The sequence below is a fragment of the Bos taurus genome, chromosome 19, assembly GCF_002263795.3.
Source record: "Bos taurus isolate L1 Dominette 01449 registration number 42190680 breed Hereford chromosome 19, ARS-UCD2.0, whole genome shotgun sequence".
Classification (NCBI taxonomy): Eukaryota; Metazoa; Chordata; class Mammalia; order Artiodactyla; family Bovidae; genus Bos; species Bos taurus.
This window is the reverse complement of record NC_037346.1, coordinates 18775425-18788258: the sequence shown is the minus strand read 5'-3', so window position 1 is coordinate 18788258 and position 12834 is coordinate 18775425. Positions and strand designations below refer to the sequence as shown.

Here is a 12834-nt window from a genome sequence, read left to right as displayed (position 1 = left end):
CGTGGACTATATAGTCCATGGGATTGCACAGAGTTGGACACGACTAAGTGACTTAAAGCTCAACGTTCAGAAAACTAAGATCATGGCATCTGGTCCCATCACTTCATGGGAAATAGACGAGAAACAGTGGAAACAGTGTCAGACTTTATTTTTGGGGGCTCCAAAATCACTGCAGATGGTGACTACAGCCACGAAATTAAAAGACGCTTACTCCTTGGAAGGAAAGTTATGACCAACCTAGACAGCATATTAAAAAACAGAGACATTACTTTGCCAACAAAGGTCTGTCTAGTCAAGGCTATGATTTTTCCTGTGGTCATGTATGGATGTGAGAGTTGGACTGTGAAGAAAGCTGAGCACCAAAGAGTTGATGCTTTTGAACTGTGGTGTTGGAGAAGACTCTTGAGAGTTCCTTGGACTGCAAGGAGATCCAACCAGTTCATCCTAAAGGAGATAGATAGTCTTGGGTGTTCATCATGTGAAGGGTTGACTCATTGGAAAAGACTCTGATGCTGGGAAGGATCGGGGGCAGGAGGAGAAGGGGACAACAGAGGATGAGATGGCTGGATGGCATCACGGACTTGATGGACATGAGTCTGAGTGAACTCCAGGAGTTGGTAATGGACAGGGAGGCCTGGCATGCTGCGATTCATGGGGTCGCAAAGAGTTGGACACGACTGAACAACTGGACTGAATTGAACTTAAGTGACTTTCACTTTTACTTTTTAAATTCATAGGACCTGCTTTTGCTACTGCTCCTCAGGCTACATTAAGTGGCTTAGAATATGAAGAAAACACAGAATTAACCAGTTTTCTTAAATTTCCATAAATATTCAGACTTGGGTATAAAATAATGTAGAAATTTGAGCCTGAAAGGAACCATATGTGGTCTAGTAAGAATTTTATCATGAGCCACAATATTAGTACTTTATGTTTCTTCTGGCAACTACATGTTACTGCCATCTGTGTGGATTATATGTTATTATTAAATACTAGTAGAAAAAACACTGCGTGAAAAGCTTTTGTTTTCGCTTGGAATTTTCATAGAACCTGCTGTTTAATCCGAGTAAGCCATTCTCGAGGGGCAGTCAGCCGGCAGATGTGGACCTAATGATCGACTGCCTTGTCTCTTGCTTCCGGATAAGCCCTCACAATAACCAACACTTCAAGGTGAGAGCATAGATTTGGATCAGTTTCATTTACCGATGCCGTTGACCCTTTATAAATGTGAAATGAGTAGAAAGATGATAGAGTGCACCTTTATCAGAATTTCTTTTTATATGTTAAAGTTAATTTCAAGATCCTAAAAAATATATTCTGTTTTTTAAACATTTCTTTTTTGTTGTTCCTTTTGTCCTCGTATATATTACTATATATTTTTCTCATAGAAAAACATAGTTTACTGTTTTTTTCTTTCCTCTGTAGATCTGCCTGGCTCAGAATTCCCCTTCTACATTTCACTATGTGCTGGTAAATTCACTCCATCGAATCATCACCAATGTAAGTCCAAAAGGTATTGCTAAATTGCTTAAAATTTTTTCTTTCTTCCTATCTTATTTCTTTTTAAGAAAGGTGTTTCTGGTTTACAAAAGATTTTGAATATAGATGTATGATACAGGAAGATTTCTCATACAAGATTCTATCTAATAACTGATATACAATTGTATTTTTCATATTTAATCTGGATCCCAGGACCCTTACTGAAGAAGATGGAGTTAATAGGATCCTTTGGAAAGATTAAACTTAAAAAGATTTTTGGATCAAAACCCTTGAGAACAGTGTCCCTTAAAATATAACTTAACATTTTCATCCTAAAGCTCTATGTATTATTTTAATACTCAGCTGTTTCCCAGCATTTGATACATTCTGAATTGTCACCTTACTGTTTAAGTTAAAAGTAGCAGTATTTATGTTGTAGCCCATTATGTATATTAAAGAAAAATGGTGAGTCATATTTGTACTTTTCTTCCTTAAACAAATGAAATGATACTTTGAGGTGTTTATATGATACAAAAACATATCAGACAAAATAAGTTAACACATTAAAAGGTACTTGGTGAAGGCTTCAACTCTGATGTCAGTATGTTAAGTGGAAAGATCGTACCCTTACCGTATTTGGACCAGGGATTTAAAAAATTCTGTTCTTCTAAATCATATTTTGAGGGTTTTCAGGTGTTATTTATAGTAGCTCCACTTTCATCCATTTTTAGATATTCACATGTATATGTAAATTGTTCAACTTTTTCCTTTTTTCCTCCCTTAAAAAAAGACTTTAATCATTGTTAACTTAGGTATACTTGTCCTCTTTATATAGTCATATTTCACTTTAAGAGTGTGTCTCTGGGGAGTTAAAGATGTCCTTCCCACCTTCATTGCCTTGGATGTATTGAATTATACCAAATTCTGCCACATTTTCTTTTATCCATTCCTGCAGAAGAGTAATAACTATTAATAAAACTATTAGTGACACATTTAGTTTTTCTCAGTGGGGTGCTAGTAGCATTTTCGGTCAGGACAGTCTTTGTTATGCAGAACTGCTTTGTGTATTGTAGGACATTCGGTATCCTTGGTCCTCATTTCATTAAGTACCATTTGCGCCACTTCCTTCCTCTCCCATCTGTGCCCCCAGACTTTATGAATAACTAAAAATGCCCGAGGGAATGATTCCTCTCTCAGTTGAGGATCAGTTACAAGTAGAAGTAACATTAACTACTATTTCTTTCAAAAGGGAAAATTTAATGAATCTGATATGGCAGATAAGGTATATTTGTAGTAAAAACTTAGAAAATTTTATGCTTTCCTTTTGCCAGTGTAATGAGCCAGGACATTGTGCCCTTAAGGTTTATTTTCAAGGCCATTATTTAAAAAGAAACAACAATGATTTTTACGTTTTGATTTTATGTGTAATTCAGAAATAAAATATTACTACTTTTTTTATCCTTTGGCTTATAATACTAAAAACATTCCATTTACATTGGATGGTTTACATAAATGCTTAAAGCTTATACTTAATAAACCCAAGTATATACTTTTTTGATACTCTGTGGCTAGTTACTTTAATTGTGAAATATTTTTGTCTACAATTGAATATATAGAGCACTTTCAAGCATGGACTTGGCACTGCTGTAAGTGGCTGAGCTGCTCCTTTGTGGGTTTAAAGCATGCCTGGAGTGGTACTTCATGCATGCCTCAGTGTATATGGTGAAGTGGTTGTGCATCCTCCTATACTCTAATGCGTACTGCATGTGTGAAGGTGGAGTGTGTCTGTATCAGGCCACGTCTAAGAAATCTATTTTTGTAAAGAAAAACATGTATTGATTAAACTTTAAAAATATTAAGTAAGCATCAGTAACCTTTTAATGAGTAGCTTGAAAAGGAGCATAAGTTTGAGTCTATAAAATAGTTTTAAAATTGGACCTTAGATAATGATACTTTATCATAACATAATAGATTGATAAATTGTTTCTTGTTAGGGTTTTTCTTTCCTTTGGTTTGAGGCTAATACATACTGAATCTAAAGTATTTTCTGACTGAAAAGGACTATGTGTACATAAGCAAATTTATAGAATTGACTATTATGGAATTCACTGAATGTAGTTATTATAGAAATATTTTGTCTTGAAACCACATGAAGTTTTTCTTAGGTATTTGAACTCCTAATCTTAAATTTATTCATAGTAAAAGATTTTCTTTTAAATGATTCTTGGTTCAATACACCTCATGAGCTCTCTTCTTCCTCGGTTCTTTAGCCAGTTCACAGATTTTTAAAAATTACCGCATTCTCAAATTAGATAAAAGTTTTATTACTGATGTGGTTTTGAGGGTTTATGTAGAAGTAGTAATAATGTTTGCAGTTTTGTTTTGCTTTCGTGACACATACTCATATTCAGTTCATAAGTACTGTTTTTAGGTCTAAAAGAGTCCCCCCGTTTCTTCTTAAGAAATCTGAAAGTCTAGTAACTGTTCAAATTTGATTATAATTTAAGCTTTTTATCCGTTTCGAAAATGATACGGGTAGTTCTGTCATCTTTTTTATTATGGAATGCCATAAGTGATAAATTTTAGCTATAAAATCTTTGTTATGTGCTTAATCTTTATAGGCTTCCTTTAGGTTAGTTTAGATATGTTGTTATCATTGGGAAATAATATATACAATAGGAACCAAATATTTCACCCATCAGTGTAACATGCTGTAGCTGGTATAGTACTTAATACTTACTATTGTTTTTTCCTTATAGCAATTTGCTGTAGTTTACTTATGGATAGTTCACATATTGAGAATGAGATGATCTCTTTCTGCTGAGAGAAATTATTTCCAAGGCATGTGAAATTTATTGAAATAATCATGAAGAATTGCCATATGATTTGCTTATATTATAAAAGTATTGCCATTTACTTGACAATAAACTTAGGATTTTCAAGGACAAAAAAGAATAAGTCTACTTTAATTGACTAGTTTCTGAAAGGACACATTTAATAATTGCTTGGAACCCTAAAGTTTTTACCAACTACATGATGTCCAGGTTTTAGTGCCTGTTTTATTTGAAGTGTATCTTTTACTTTAAAATGAATGACTTTATTTGTTATATAAAATAGCAATTATGTCAATAACTACATCTTAAGTTAAAATCACGTAGGGTATACCTGGTACCATGAGACAGTTTCAGCAGCTATCACAATGACATAATAATTTGGATAGGATGTTACATGGGATGCGTATGTCTTTAAGCAGTTTCTGACATTATGAGTTCAGTATGAGGTCTCAGTATGAGACCCTTATCTCAGTGCATTTTGTGATTATTCAGCTTTTGTTACTTTAAGTTGATTAACACAAGCTGTATAAATTAGTAAGTATATGGAAATCAAGGAGTATTGATTGCCTGGGGCAAGTCAGCTGACCAAATTGACTAAAGTTTAAGGAATTCACTATATAACTAAACTAATAAAACTTAATCATTTGTTAGGAAGTAAATAAAGAATTTGAGAGAAAAATGGAGACAACCATACTGTCCAAATAAAAGTATTTCTTCCCTCATAGCTTTGAAGTTTTTTTGTGAGTGGAATTAAGTATTGATTTTATTTTGTAAATTGGTTTTATAGTACACTGTAGATGTGTCTTGGCTTCCCTGGTGGCACTAATGGTAACGAATCTGCCTGCCAATACAGGAGATGCAAGAGACGTAGGTTCAATCCCTGGGTTGTGAAGATCCCCTGAAGTAGGAAATGGCAACCCACTTCAGTATTCTTGCCTGAAAAATCCCATGGACAGGGTATGCAGGCAGGCTGCAGTCGATGGAGTCACAGAGAGTTGGATGCAACTGAGCACGCACACACACATTCATAGATGTGGCTCCACCTGCCAAGTGGAGAATCTGCCTGCCAAGCAGGAAACGTGGGTTGATCTTTGAGTTGAGAAGATTCCCTGGAGTAGAAAATGCAACCCACTCCGGTATTCTTTTTTTTTTTTTTTCCCACTCCAGTATTCTTGCCTGGAAAATCTCTTGGACAGAAGGAACCTGGTGGGTTACAGTCTGTGGGGTCACAAAAGAGTCAGACACGATGTAGTGACTAAATAACAACAATTCAGTAAATAGAGTTCATAATCCCAAATCTGAGGTTTAGGTAATATAACCCGATGCTCCTCAAAATATTCTAAGGGTTAGGGCTAAAAAAATTAGATGCTGAGAATTTAATTAGCTTAGTGTTGAATTAGAAGGAACTTGGGAACAGGATATGAAGCTATTATATCCCCTTATCTACTGTTTCAAATTGTTCTTTCAGGAATTTTTTATTACAGGAGTATTATAAAGCCTGTATTTTAAGTAATCCTGTTCCTTGCATACTCTCCATTATGTAGTGAAAAATTCATCCAGTCATTTTTGTATTCACAGAGAGACAAACTTAATAGTTTTAGTGATTTTCATAGCTGTCATTTTTCATAATATAGTTATTACTTCATTTAAAAGTTAAAGATAAACTTTCAAATAAAATAGGCACTAAAAACTAGAACCAAAGCTAAACAAGTTGAACTACAGAAAGATATTTACATTAAAAAAAACCAGTTACCTTTAAAAATATTTAGCTATGATCATTTTGTCTTTGTGGTGATCATTAGTCTTCTCACGTATTGTGCCATCATTGCATATCAATTTAAGATTATAGGTTTACTAATAGCTTTATCTCATTTACTAATTTCATGTTGTAATTATCATTGCTGTTTGTCTGTAGGCGTATAAGTAATAGTTTACCACATATTCCTTCAACACTGTGTTGAACCATTGATCTCTTTTAAAACTGATAACAGCATTCTTGCTTTGGGAAAATATATACTATATATGCATATGTTTTTGAAATGTGTAAAACATTAAACTTACAAAAAAAAAAAAGATTGGCTACAGATTTAGCTCTCTAAATCTTTGTCTTTCAGATTCATTAGATTATCAGTGAGAAAAGACAGTCTCATATGTTCATGCTCATGCAGTGGGCTATTTGTCTCATGTTCAGTATGATATTTTAAAATAGATGTATGGTTTGGTGTTTGAATTAAAGACATTACTTGAAGACTTTGGAAATCATAGTGTGTGTTTGCATGGTCTTAGAAAGTTTCTTACGAAGTAGTCAACCATGAAACCACAGTGATAACCAGAGCATATAACTCGTGCAGATTTGGACTTTTCTTTCGTATGGTCTCTGTTTTCCCCCAGTCTGCATTGGATTGGTGGCCTAAGATTGATGCTGTATATTGCCACTCAGTTGAACTTCGAAATATGTTTGGTGAAACACTTCATAAAGCAGTCCAGGGTTGTGGAGCACACCCAGCAATACGAATGGCACCGGTAAGATTAATCATGAATTTTGAATTCCACCCTCTTGAGATTGCATTTTTTCAGTGTCTTTATCCCGTTCTTGCTGTTTTGATTATTTTAGAAAATCAAATAAGACTTTTCAATAACAATTGTGGTATGTCTAATACTGCAGTATTGTTGCAATGCTAGTTAATGATGTATGTTTTCCATTATTTCAGTGGGTTAAACTTATTTTTCTTAGAGATATTTTCTAACAAAATGCTGTTAAAATCTTAGTGAATGTCACCTTTTCTTTTTTTGTTTCTTTTTCCTTTAATTTTTCCTTACTAATAAAATACTTTGATTAGCTCTTTATCTTTTGGGGATGAGTAGGGGAAACTGACTCCTGGGCTAGAGTGAATGTTCCTGCTAAGTCACTGTTTTGCCCATTGGATGCTACATATTGCACACAGGAAATTAGAAATAAAATTCAAAGTTTATATTTAAAAATATCTCATATTTCATTAAACAAAAGGACAAAAACCTTCAGTGCTGTTGGGCATTATAACAAACACTTTTCTCACACATAAACATTGGGAATAATTGCTGCATGTTATAGATAACGCATCTGCTTGCTTACATGGACATTTTTTATTAAGAGTCCATAGATGCTGGATAATTTCCCATCTGTGTAATTTGCATATGCTGCTGCTGCTAAGTTGCTTCAGTCATGTCTGACTCTGTGCGACCCCATAGACGGCAGCCCACCAGGCTCCCCCGTCCCTGGGATTTTCCAGGCAAGAACACTATGTGCATATAAAAGCATACATGTCAAAAGCATGTATTTTTGTTTCCTTCTAAAAAAGAAAACGGGAGATGTTTTATAAGAATAGATAAAAAAGGTAGTAATGGATCCAGAATATGATGTTGGATTTTTGGTTGAATAGCGTCCATAATTATAGTATTCTACAATAGTATCTCTGTAATTGAAACACATTTTCCATGATTGAATTTTTCTCAAAGAAAGCTTTCTTTGTTCTATCAGTGTTCTTCTGGCAAAATACATGCATTCTGTAACTTGAGAGATGGAATGCCATTAAAGGAAAAAGAAAAAGTTAAACTATTAAATACAGAGATTGCCTGTCTAGCATATTCCATCAATTCTAAGAAGCACCTGTTTAACATTTCTGAAATTTGGGAGTGGATCTTATTTGTATGATATCTTGCAGTTGACAATTTTCATTCCTTATGATACATAAAATATTGATGCATCTTACAGTTGATAATGTCATTGTTGTTTCTATGAAGTGTTTATATGTATATGAGATATTTTATTACATGAGTTACTCACTATATCTGTGAGAGCTATAGAATAAATATCTTATCCCTGTTTTAACATTTGGAAAATTGTTTTTAACATAGGAGTCAACCAACCTTATTTTAAAGATTTTAGTATCTTAGCAGATTTTCACTTAAACTTTTTGCAAGATTATATAAGAATATATATAAGATTATATAAGAATAATGTAAGAGGAAGGCTGAGCACTGAAGAATTGATGCTTTCAAGTTGTGGTGCTAGAAAAGACTTGAGAATCCTTTGGTCAGCAAGGAGATCAAATCAGTCAATCCTAAAGGAAATCAACCCTGAATATTCATTGGAAGGACTGCTGCTAAAGCTGAAGCTCCAATACTTTGGCTACCTGATATGAAGAGCTGACTCATTGGAAAAGACCCTGATGCTGGGAAAGATGGAAGGCAGAAGGAGAAAGGGGTGCCAGAGGATGAGATGTTAGATAGCATCACGGACTCAGTGGGCATGAATTTGAGCAAACTCAGAGATAGTGGAGGACCAGGGAGTCTGCCGTGCTGTAGTCCATGGGGTTGCAAAGAGTCAGATACAACTTAGAGCCTGAATAACGACAACAAAAATGAGAACAATATAGACATTGCAAAAATACTTTTTATTTGCTTTTTAAGCTTGATTGTGTTAATCTTATACTTCCTATTGAATGTTTCTACTAATACCACACATTTGGCGGTATATAATATGTCCCTTTATTTTTCAAAGTTTTTAAAAAATAGATTTATTTGAAAATGTTGAATAGCTATTATCATGATTCTGATGTCTGATTCTTAGAAGGTGAATGTCATGTTTTTGTTTTTAGAGTCTTACATTTAAAGAAAAAGTAACAAGCCTTAAATTTAAAGAAAAACCTACAGACCTGGAGACAAGAAGCTACAAGTATCTTCTCTTGTCCATGGTGAAACTAATTCATGCAGATCCGAAGCTCTTGCTTTGTGTGAGTAGTTTTTATAAAATTCCTTGAAATTATTATACTAACTTAATTTGGTTTTACTAAAATGCCAAAACCTTGAAGGTGATTGTTAGCTCAAGAACACTTACTGAACCTTCCTGATCGTACATGAAACTTGACATTCCTAAGAAAGTGAACTTACAGAGATTACTAATATAATTAGATCAGATCTTACTCTTTTGTCTTATTTTTTTCTTATCATTAGACTAACATATTTTGGTGAGGTCTTCTGTCCATACCCTGCTACCAGATTATGTATTATTCAGATATGATCCTAGGATGGGGTTTGGATATAATGAAGCAGACATAAGTCAAGTGCTTCCTATATCTGTTCAGTTGTTGTTGTTTTTTTTTTAAAGTCTCCAATCACTGTTGCCTAAAAATTGAGTTCTTCTATCCTTATTTCTTCCTATCATCAGCCTTTTATTATCACTGACTTTTCCTGGCTATACTGTTTTGGGAGGAAAAGGAGATAAAAATGAGTATGGTTAGCACTCAAGTATTGTGGTTACTCTTGTCTTACAGCCTGAGTTGGTATTAGATTCCTGAGAGCATTACTGTAATACACAAGATAATTAGGAACTAACAAATGAAAATGAGTGGCAGTTATATGAAATGCTGAAAAGCATGGCCTCTGGAGACGTATTAGCTATGTGATTTGGGTGACTTAACCTCTCTATGCTTTAGTTTTATTTCTTGACCACAGCACAGGTCCTGCAGGATCTTAGTTCCCCAACCAGGGATTGAACCCATGCCCCTTGCTTTGGAAGTGTGGAGTCTTAACCACTGGACCACCAGGGAAATCCATGTGCTTTAGTTTTCTTATTTGAAATATTGTGATAATGATAATAATTCGTATTAAGAAGACTGAGATATTACATGTCATTCTCTTAGGAACAATGCAGAATAGATGCATAATGAGTACTACATAAATGTTAGGATGTTATTACTATTATTAAAATACAGTTAACATTAACATTAATATTATTAATGCCCCAAACATAGCAGAAATATATTTTGAAGCTCATAGCATAACATATTTAACGTCTGTGGAATTTTCCAGTCCTGGGAAAACAGTATCTAAAACAATTTCCTGTTGCTTTGAGTAACAGGCTTAAGTGCTAAGTATACTTTTAATTTTGATGGTTTATTTTTCAAATTACTATACTGTAGAAGTATATAAACTGATGTCCATAGTTTCAAGAGTTCTTTGAACCCCCTGAATTTAAAAAATATGTTTTTCTAAGAGAGGGAGGAGAAACAGAATTCCCAAAAGGATTAGTGACCCCCAGAATGGCCTATGTTGTTTTGAACTCTTTGAAAAGTCCATCCAAATTTGGAAGTCTGATAGAAGAAATTGTTAGAACTTTGGTATGGAAAAAGTCTTAAAATCTATTATTAAGACTTTATAAAAGGAATGAAATACCTTTTCCCCTCATTTCTTTGTTATGTAGCACACATTACTTGAGGTGTTATTTCATCATGCATGTCATAAATTAGCATCACTCTGTTTGTGTGGATGTAATTCAGGATCAAAGAATGCATCAAAGTCACCAGTGCCTTCTGTGTTAAATATTTTATTGTCAAGGAACAAGAATTTAAGCAATTTTCCAAGTTTGAAATTAGCAGGCAGAAACAGATCAAAGTTGAAATTATTTTCTTTGCTGCCATCTAGTGGTTAAACCACTTTTCTCAGAGTAATGAAAGCTATGTTAAAATAGTGAAAGATTCATTGTAAATATTTGATTATTTTGTATTTTTACTTATAAAAAACCTAAATTTTTGTATGTAGGATAAATGTAGGAATAAATATTAAATGATCTCAATCATGATATTTTAAAGTAATGTGTTTTTATTGTCTTCTGTCTTTACTGTCTCTATCTTAAATCATATTACTCTGAATTTTTCAAGCTTCCTAATTGTTCAGCTTACATCATTTCCTGCTTTCTTTTAATCATTTCTCTCCACTAAAGTTACTGCGATCTCTGCAAAAAGCAAATATTATGCTTTCTGCCCAGCTTAAAGTCTTTTGGTTGAAATAGCTTTGAGGATAGAGACTGAACTCCTAATAGACCTATAAGGTCATGCAGCTTTTGACTCCCACCAATCACCTCTGCAACATCTAGAGTTATATTTGTCTTTACCCTAGTTATGATGGTCTGCCTTTCACTCCCTCTTCCTACATTCCTTCCTGCCTGTCCATGCACTTGCAATCCTCTGCCTACAATATGCTTCCCTCTCCTCTTCACATAGTAATTCCTACTAATTCTGAGCTGTTATCACAGCCCTAAGGAAGCATTCCTGATTATACCACATTTTCCTGTTACAGGTGCTCATACCAGCATGTAGCTTCATACTTCTTTTTCATTTGCAGTTTAAACTTGTTGATCTGATTATTTTCTGTCCTTTATACATTTTGTTTTTAATTGAAATTATATATATATATATATATATATAGTTCAAAATGTCCTATTTTCTGATACATAAATACACACACACACACACACACACACGCATGGAGGTAAGGGAGTTAGCAAAATAAAATAAGAGCACTAGTTGTATTGGCTTCACTGAAATGAACCATATATGCTTGAAATGGAAATAGATTCTTCCAAGTTACAAGGAAGCATTTTAGTCTCTTTAAGTAGGTAGACATGCACATTTATATATACCATTTTGCTTTGTATTCAATGTCTTTCTACCGTGAAAAAGCCTGAAGTATGGGTATCTGGAGGTGTGGATTAACATTAACACTAATATTACTAGTGTTATGTGATGTGGTTAGGTCCTTGTGTTGGACAAAAGGGCAACACAAGATAACTGTGTCATTCTCATCAAGCATGCATGTACTTTGCCTTTCATCACAGTAGTTTTGAGATCCAAAACCATAAGTTCCAAATCAGAGATACATTATTTAGTCAATGTAGTGTTGCTGAAAAAAATAATTTATTTCTCCTATTATTGATACAATTTCTTATGAAAAGCTAGTACCTAGTTTTTGTTTTAATTAGAATTTTCTCTGGATATTATTTAAATTAATGAAGAAGTATAGATGTAGATTAAGAGAATTCTTAACAAGAGCAGTTTTTATAATTAATTTATTTACTTTAATTGGAGGATAGTTACTTTACAATATTGTGGTGGTTTTTGCTATACATCGACATGAATCAGCTGCGGGTACACATGTGTCCCCCCGTCATGAACCCCCCTCCCATCTCCCTCCCAGCAGCTTTTTAATTTTAAAAAATCTTACAGTGTTTATTTTTGAGGTAAAATTCACATATGATGAAATTTGCCTTTTTAAAGTGACAGTTCACTGGGTTTTGGTATGTATACAAGGTTGTGTAGCCATCACCGCTATCTAGGGCTAGAACGTTTTTATCACCTCAAAAATAAACCTAAAACCCATTAGCAGTCAGTCTCCATTCCCTCCACCCTTTGGCCCCTGTCCTGTGATTTTGTTTTTAATTGAAATTTGCTTTTTTCTTTGCAGAATCCAAGAAAACAGGGGCCTGAAACCCAAGGCAGTACTGCAGAATTAATTACAGGGCTTGTCCAGCTGGTCCCTCAGTCACACATGCCAGAGATTGCCCAGGAAGCGATGGAGGTAAGGGGAAAATGAATTCTAGGCTCTTAAATGTAACATTGTAACTATGTAGATTCTCTTTTTTTAATTCTATTCCTTAAAAATTTTTTCCTTAAGAATTTTTTATCCAATTTTTAATGGTTACTTT

At 34.0% G+C, this 12834-nt stretch overlaps 1 protein-coding gene across 9 annotated transcripts in view; it reads left to right on the top strand.

The window, feature by feature from the left end:
- NF1 (neurofibromin 1) overlaps nt 1-12834 on the top strand; it is a 273622-nt gene that overhangs the window by 101927 nt on the left and 158861 nt on the right. For 8 of the 9 annotated variants that reach the window (XM_059877703.1, XM_059877699.1, XM_059877700.1 and 5 more), the window contains 5 exons: nt 1048-1170; nt 1426-1500; nt 6705-6836; nt 8951-9085; nt 12594-12707. In XM_059877703.1, coding sequence (XP_059733686.1) covers nt 1048-1170; nt 1426-1500; nt 6705-6836; nt 8951-9085; nt 12594-12707 — 579 coding nt within the window. Of the gene's footprint in view, nt 1-1047; nt 1171-1425; nt 1514-6704; nt 6837-8950; nt 9086-12593; nt 12708-12834 lie in introns of those variants that run through there. The other variant, XM_059877706.1, reaches the window with a different exon arrangement.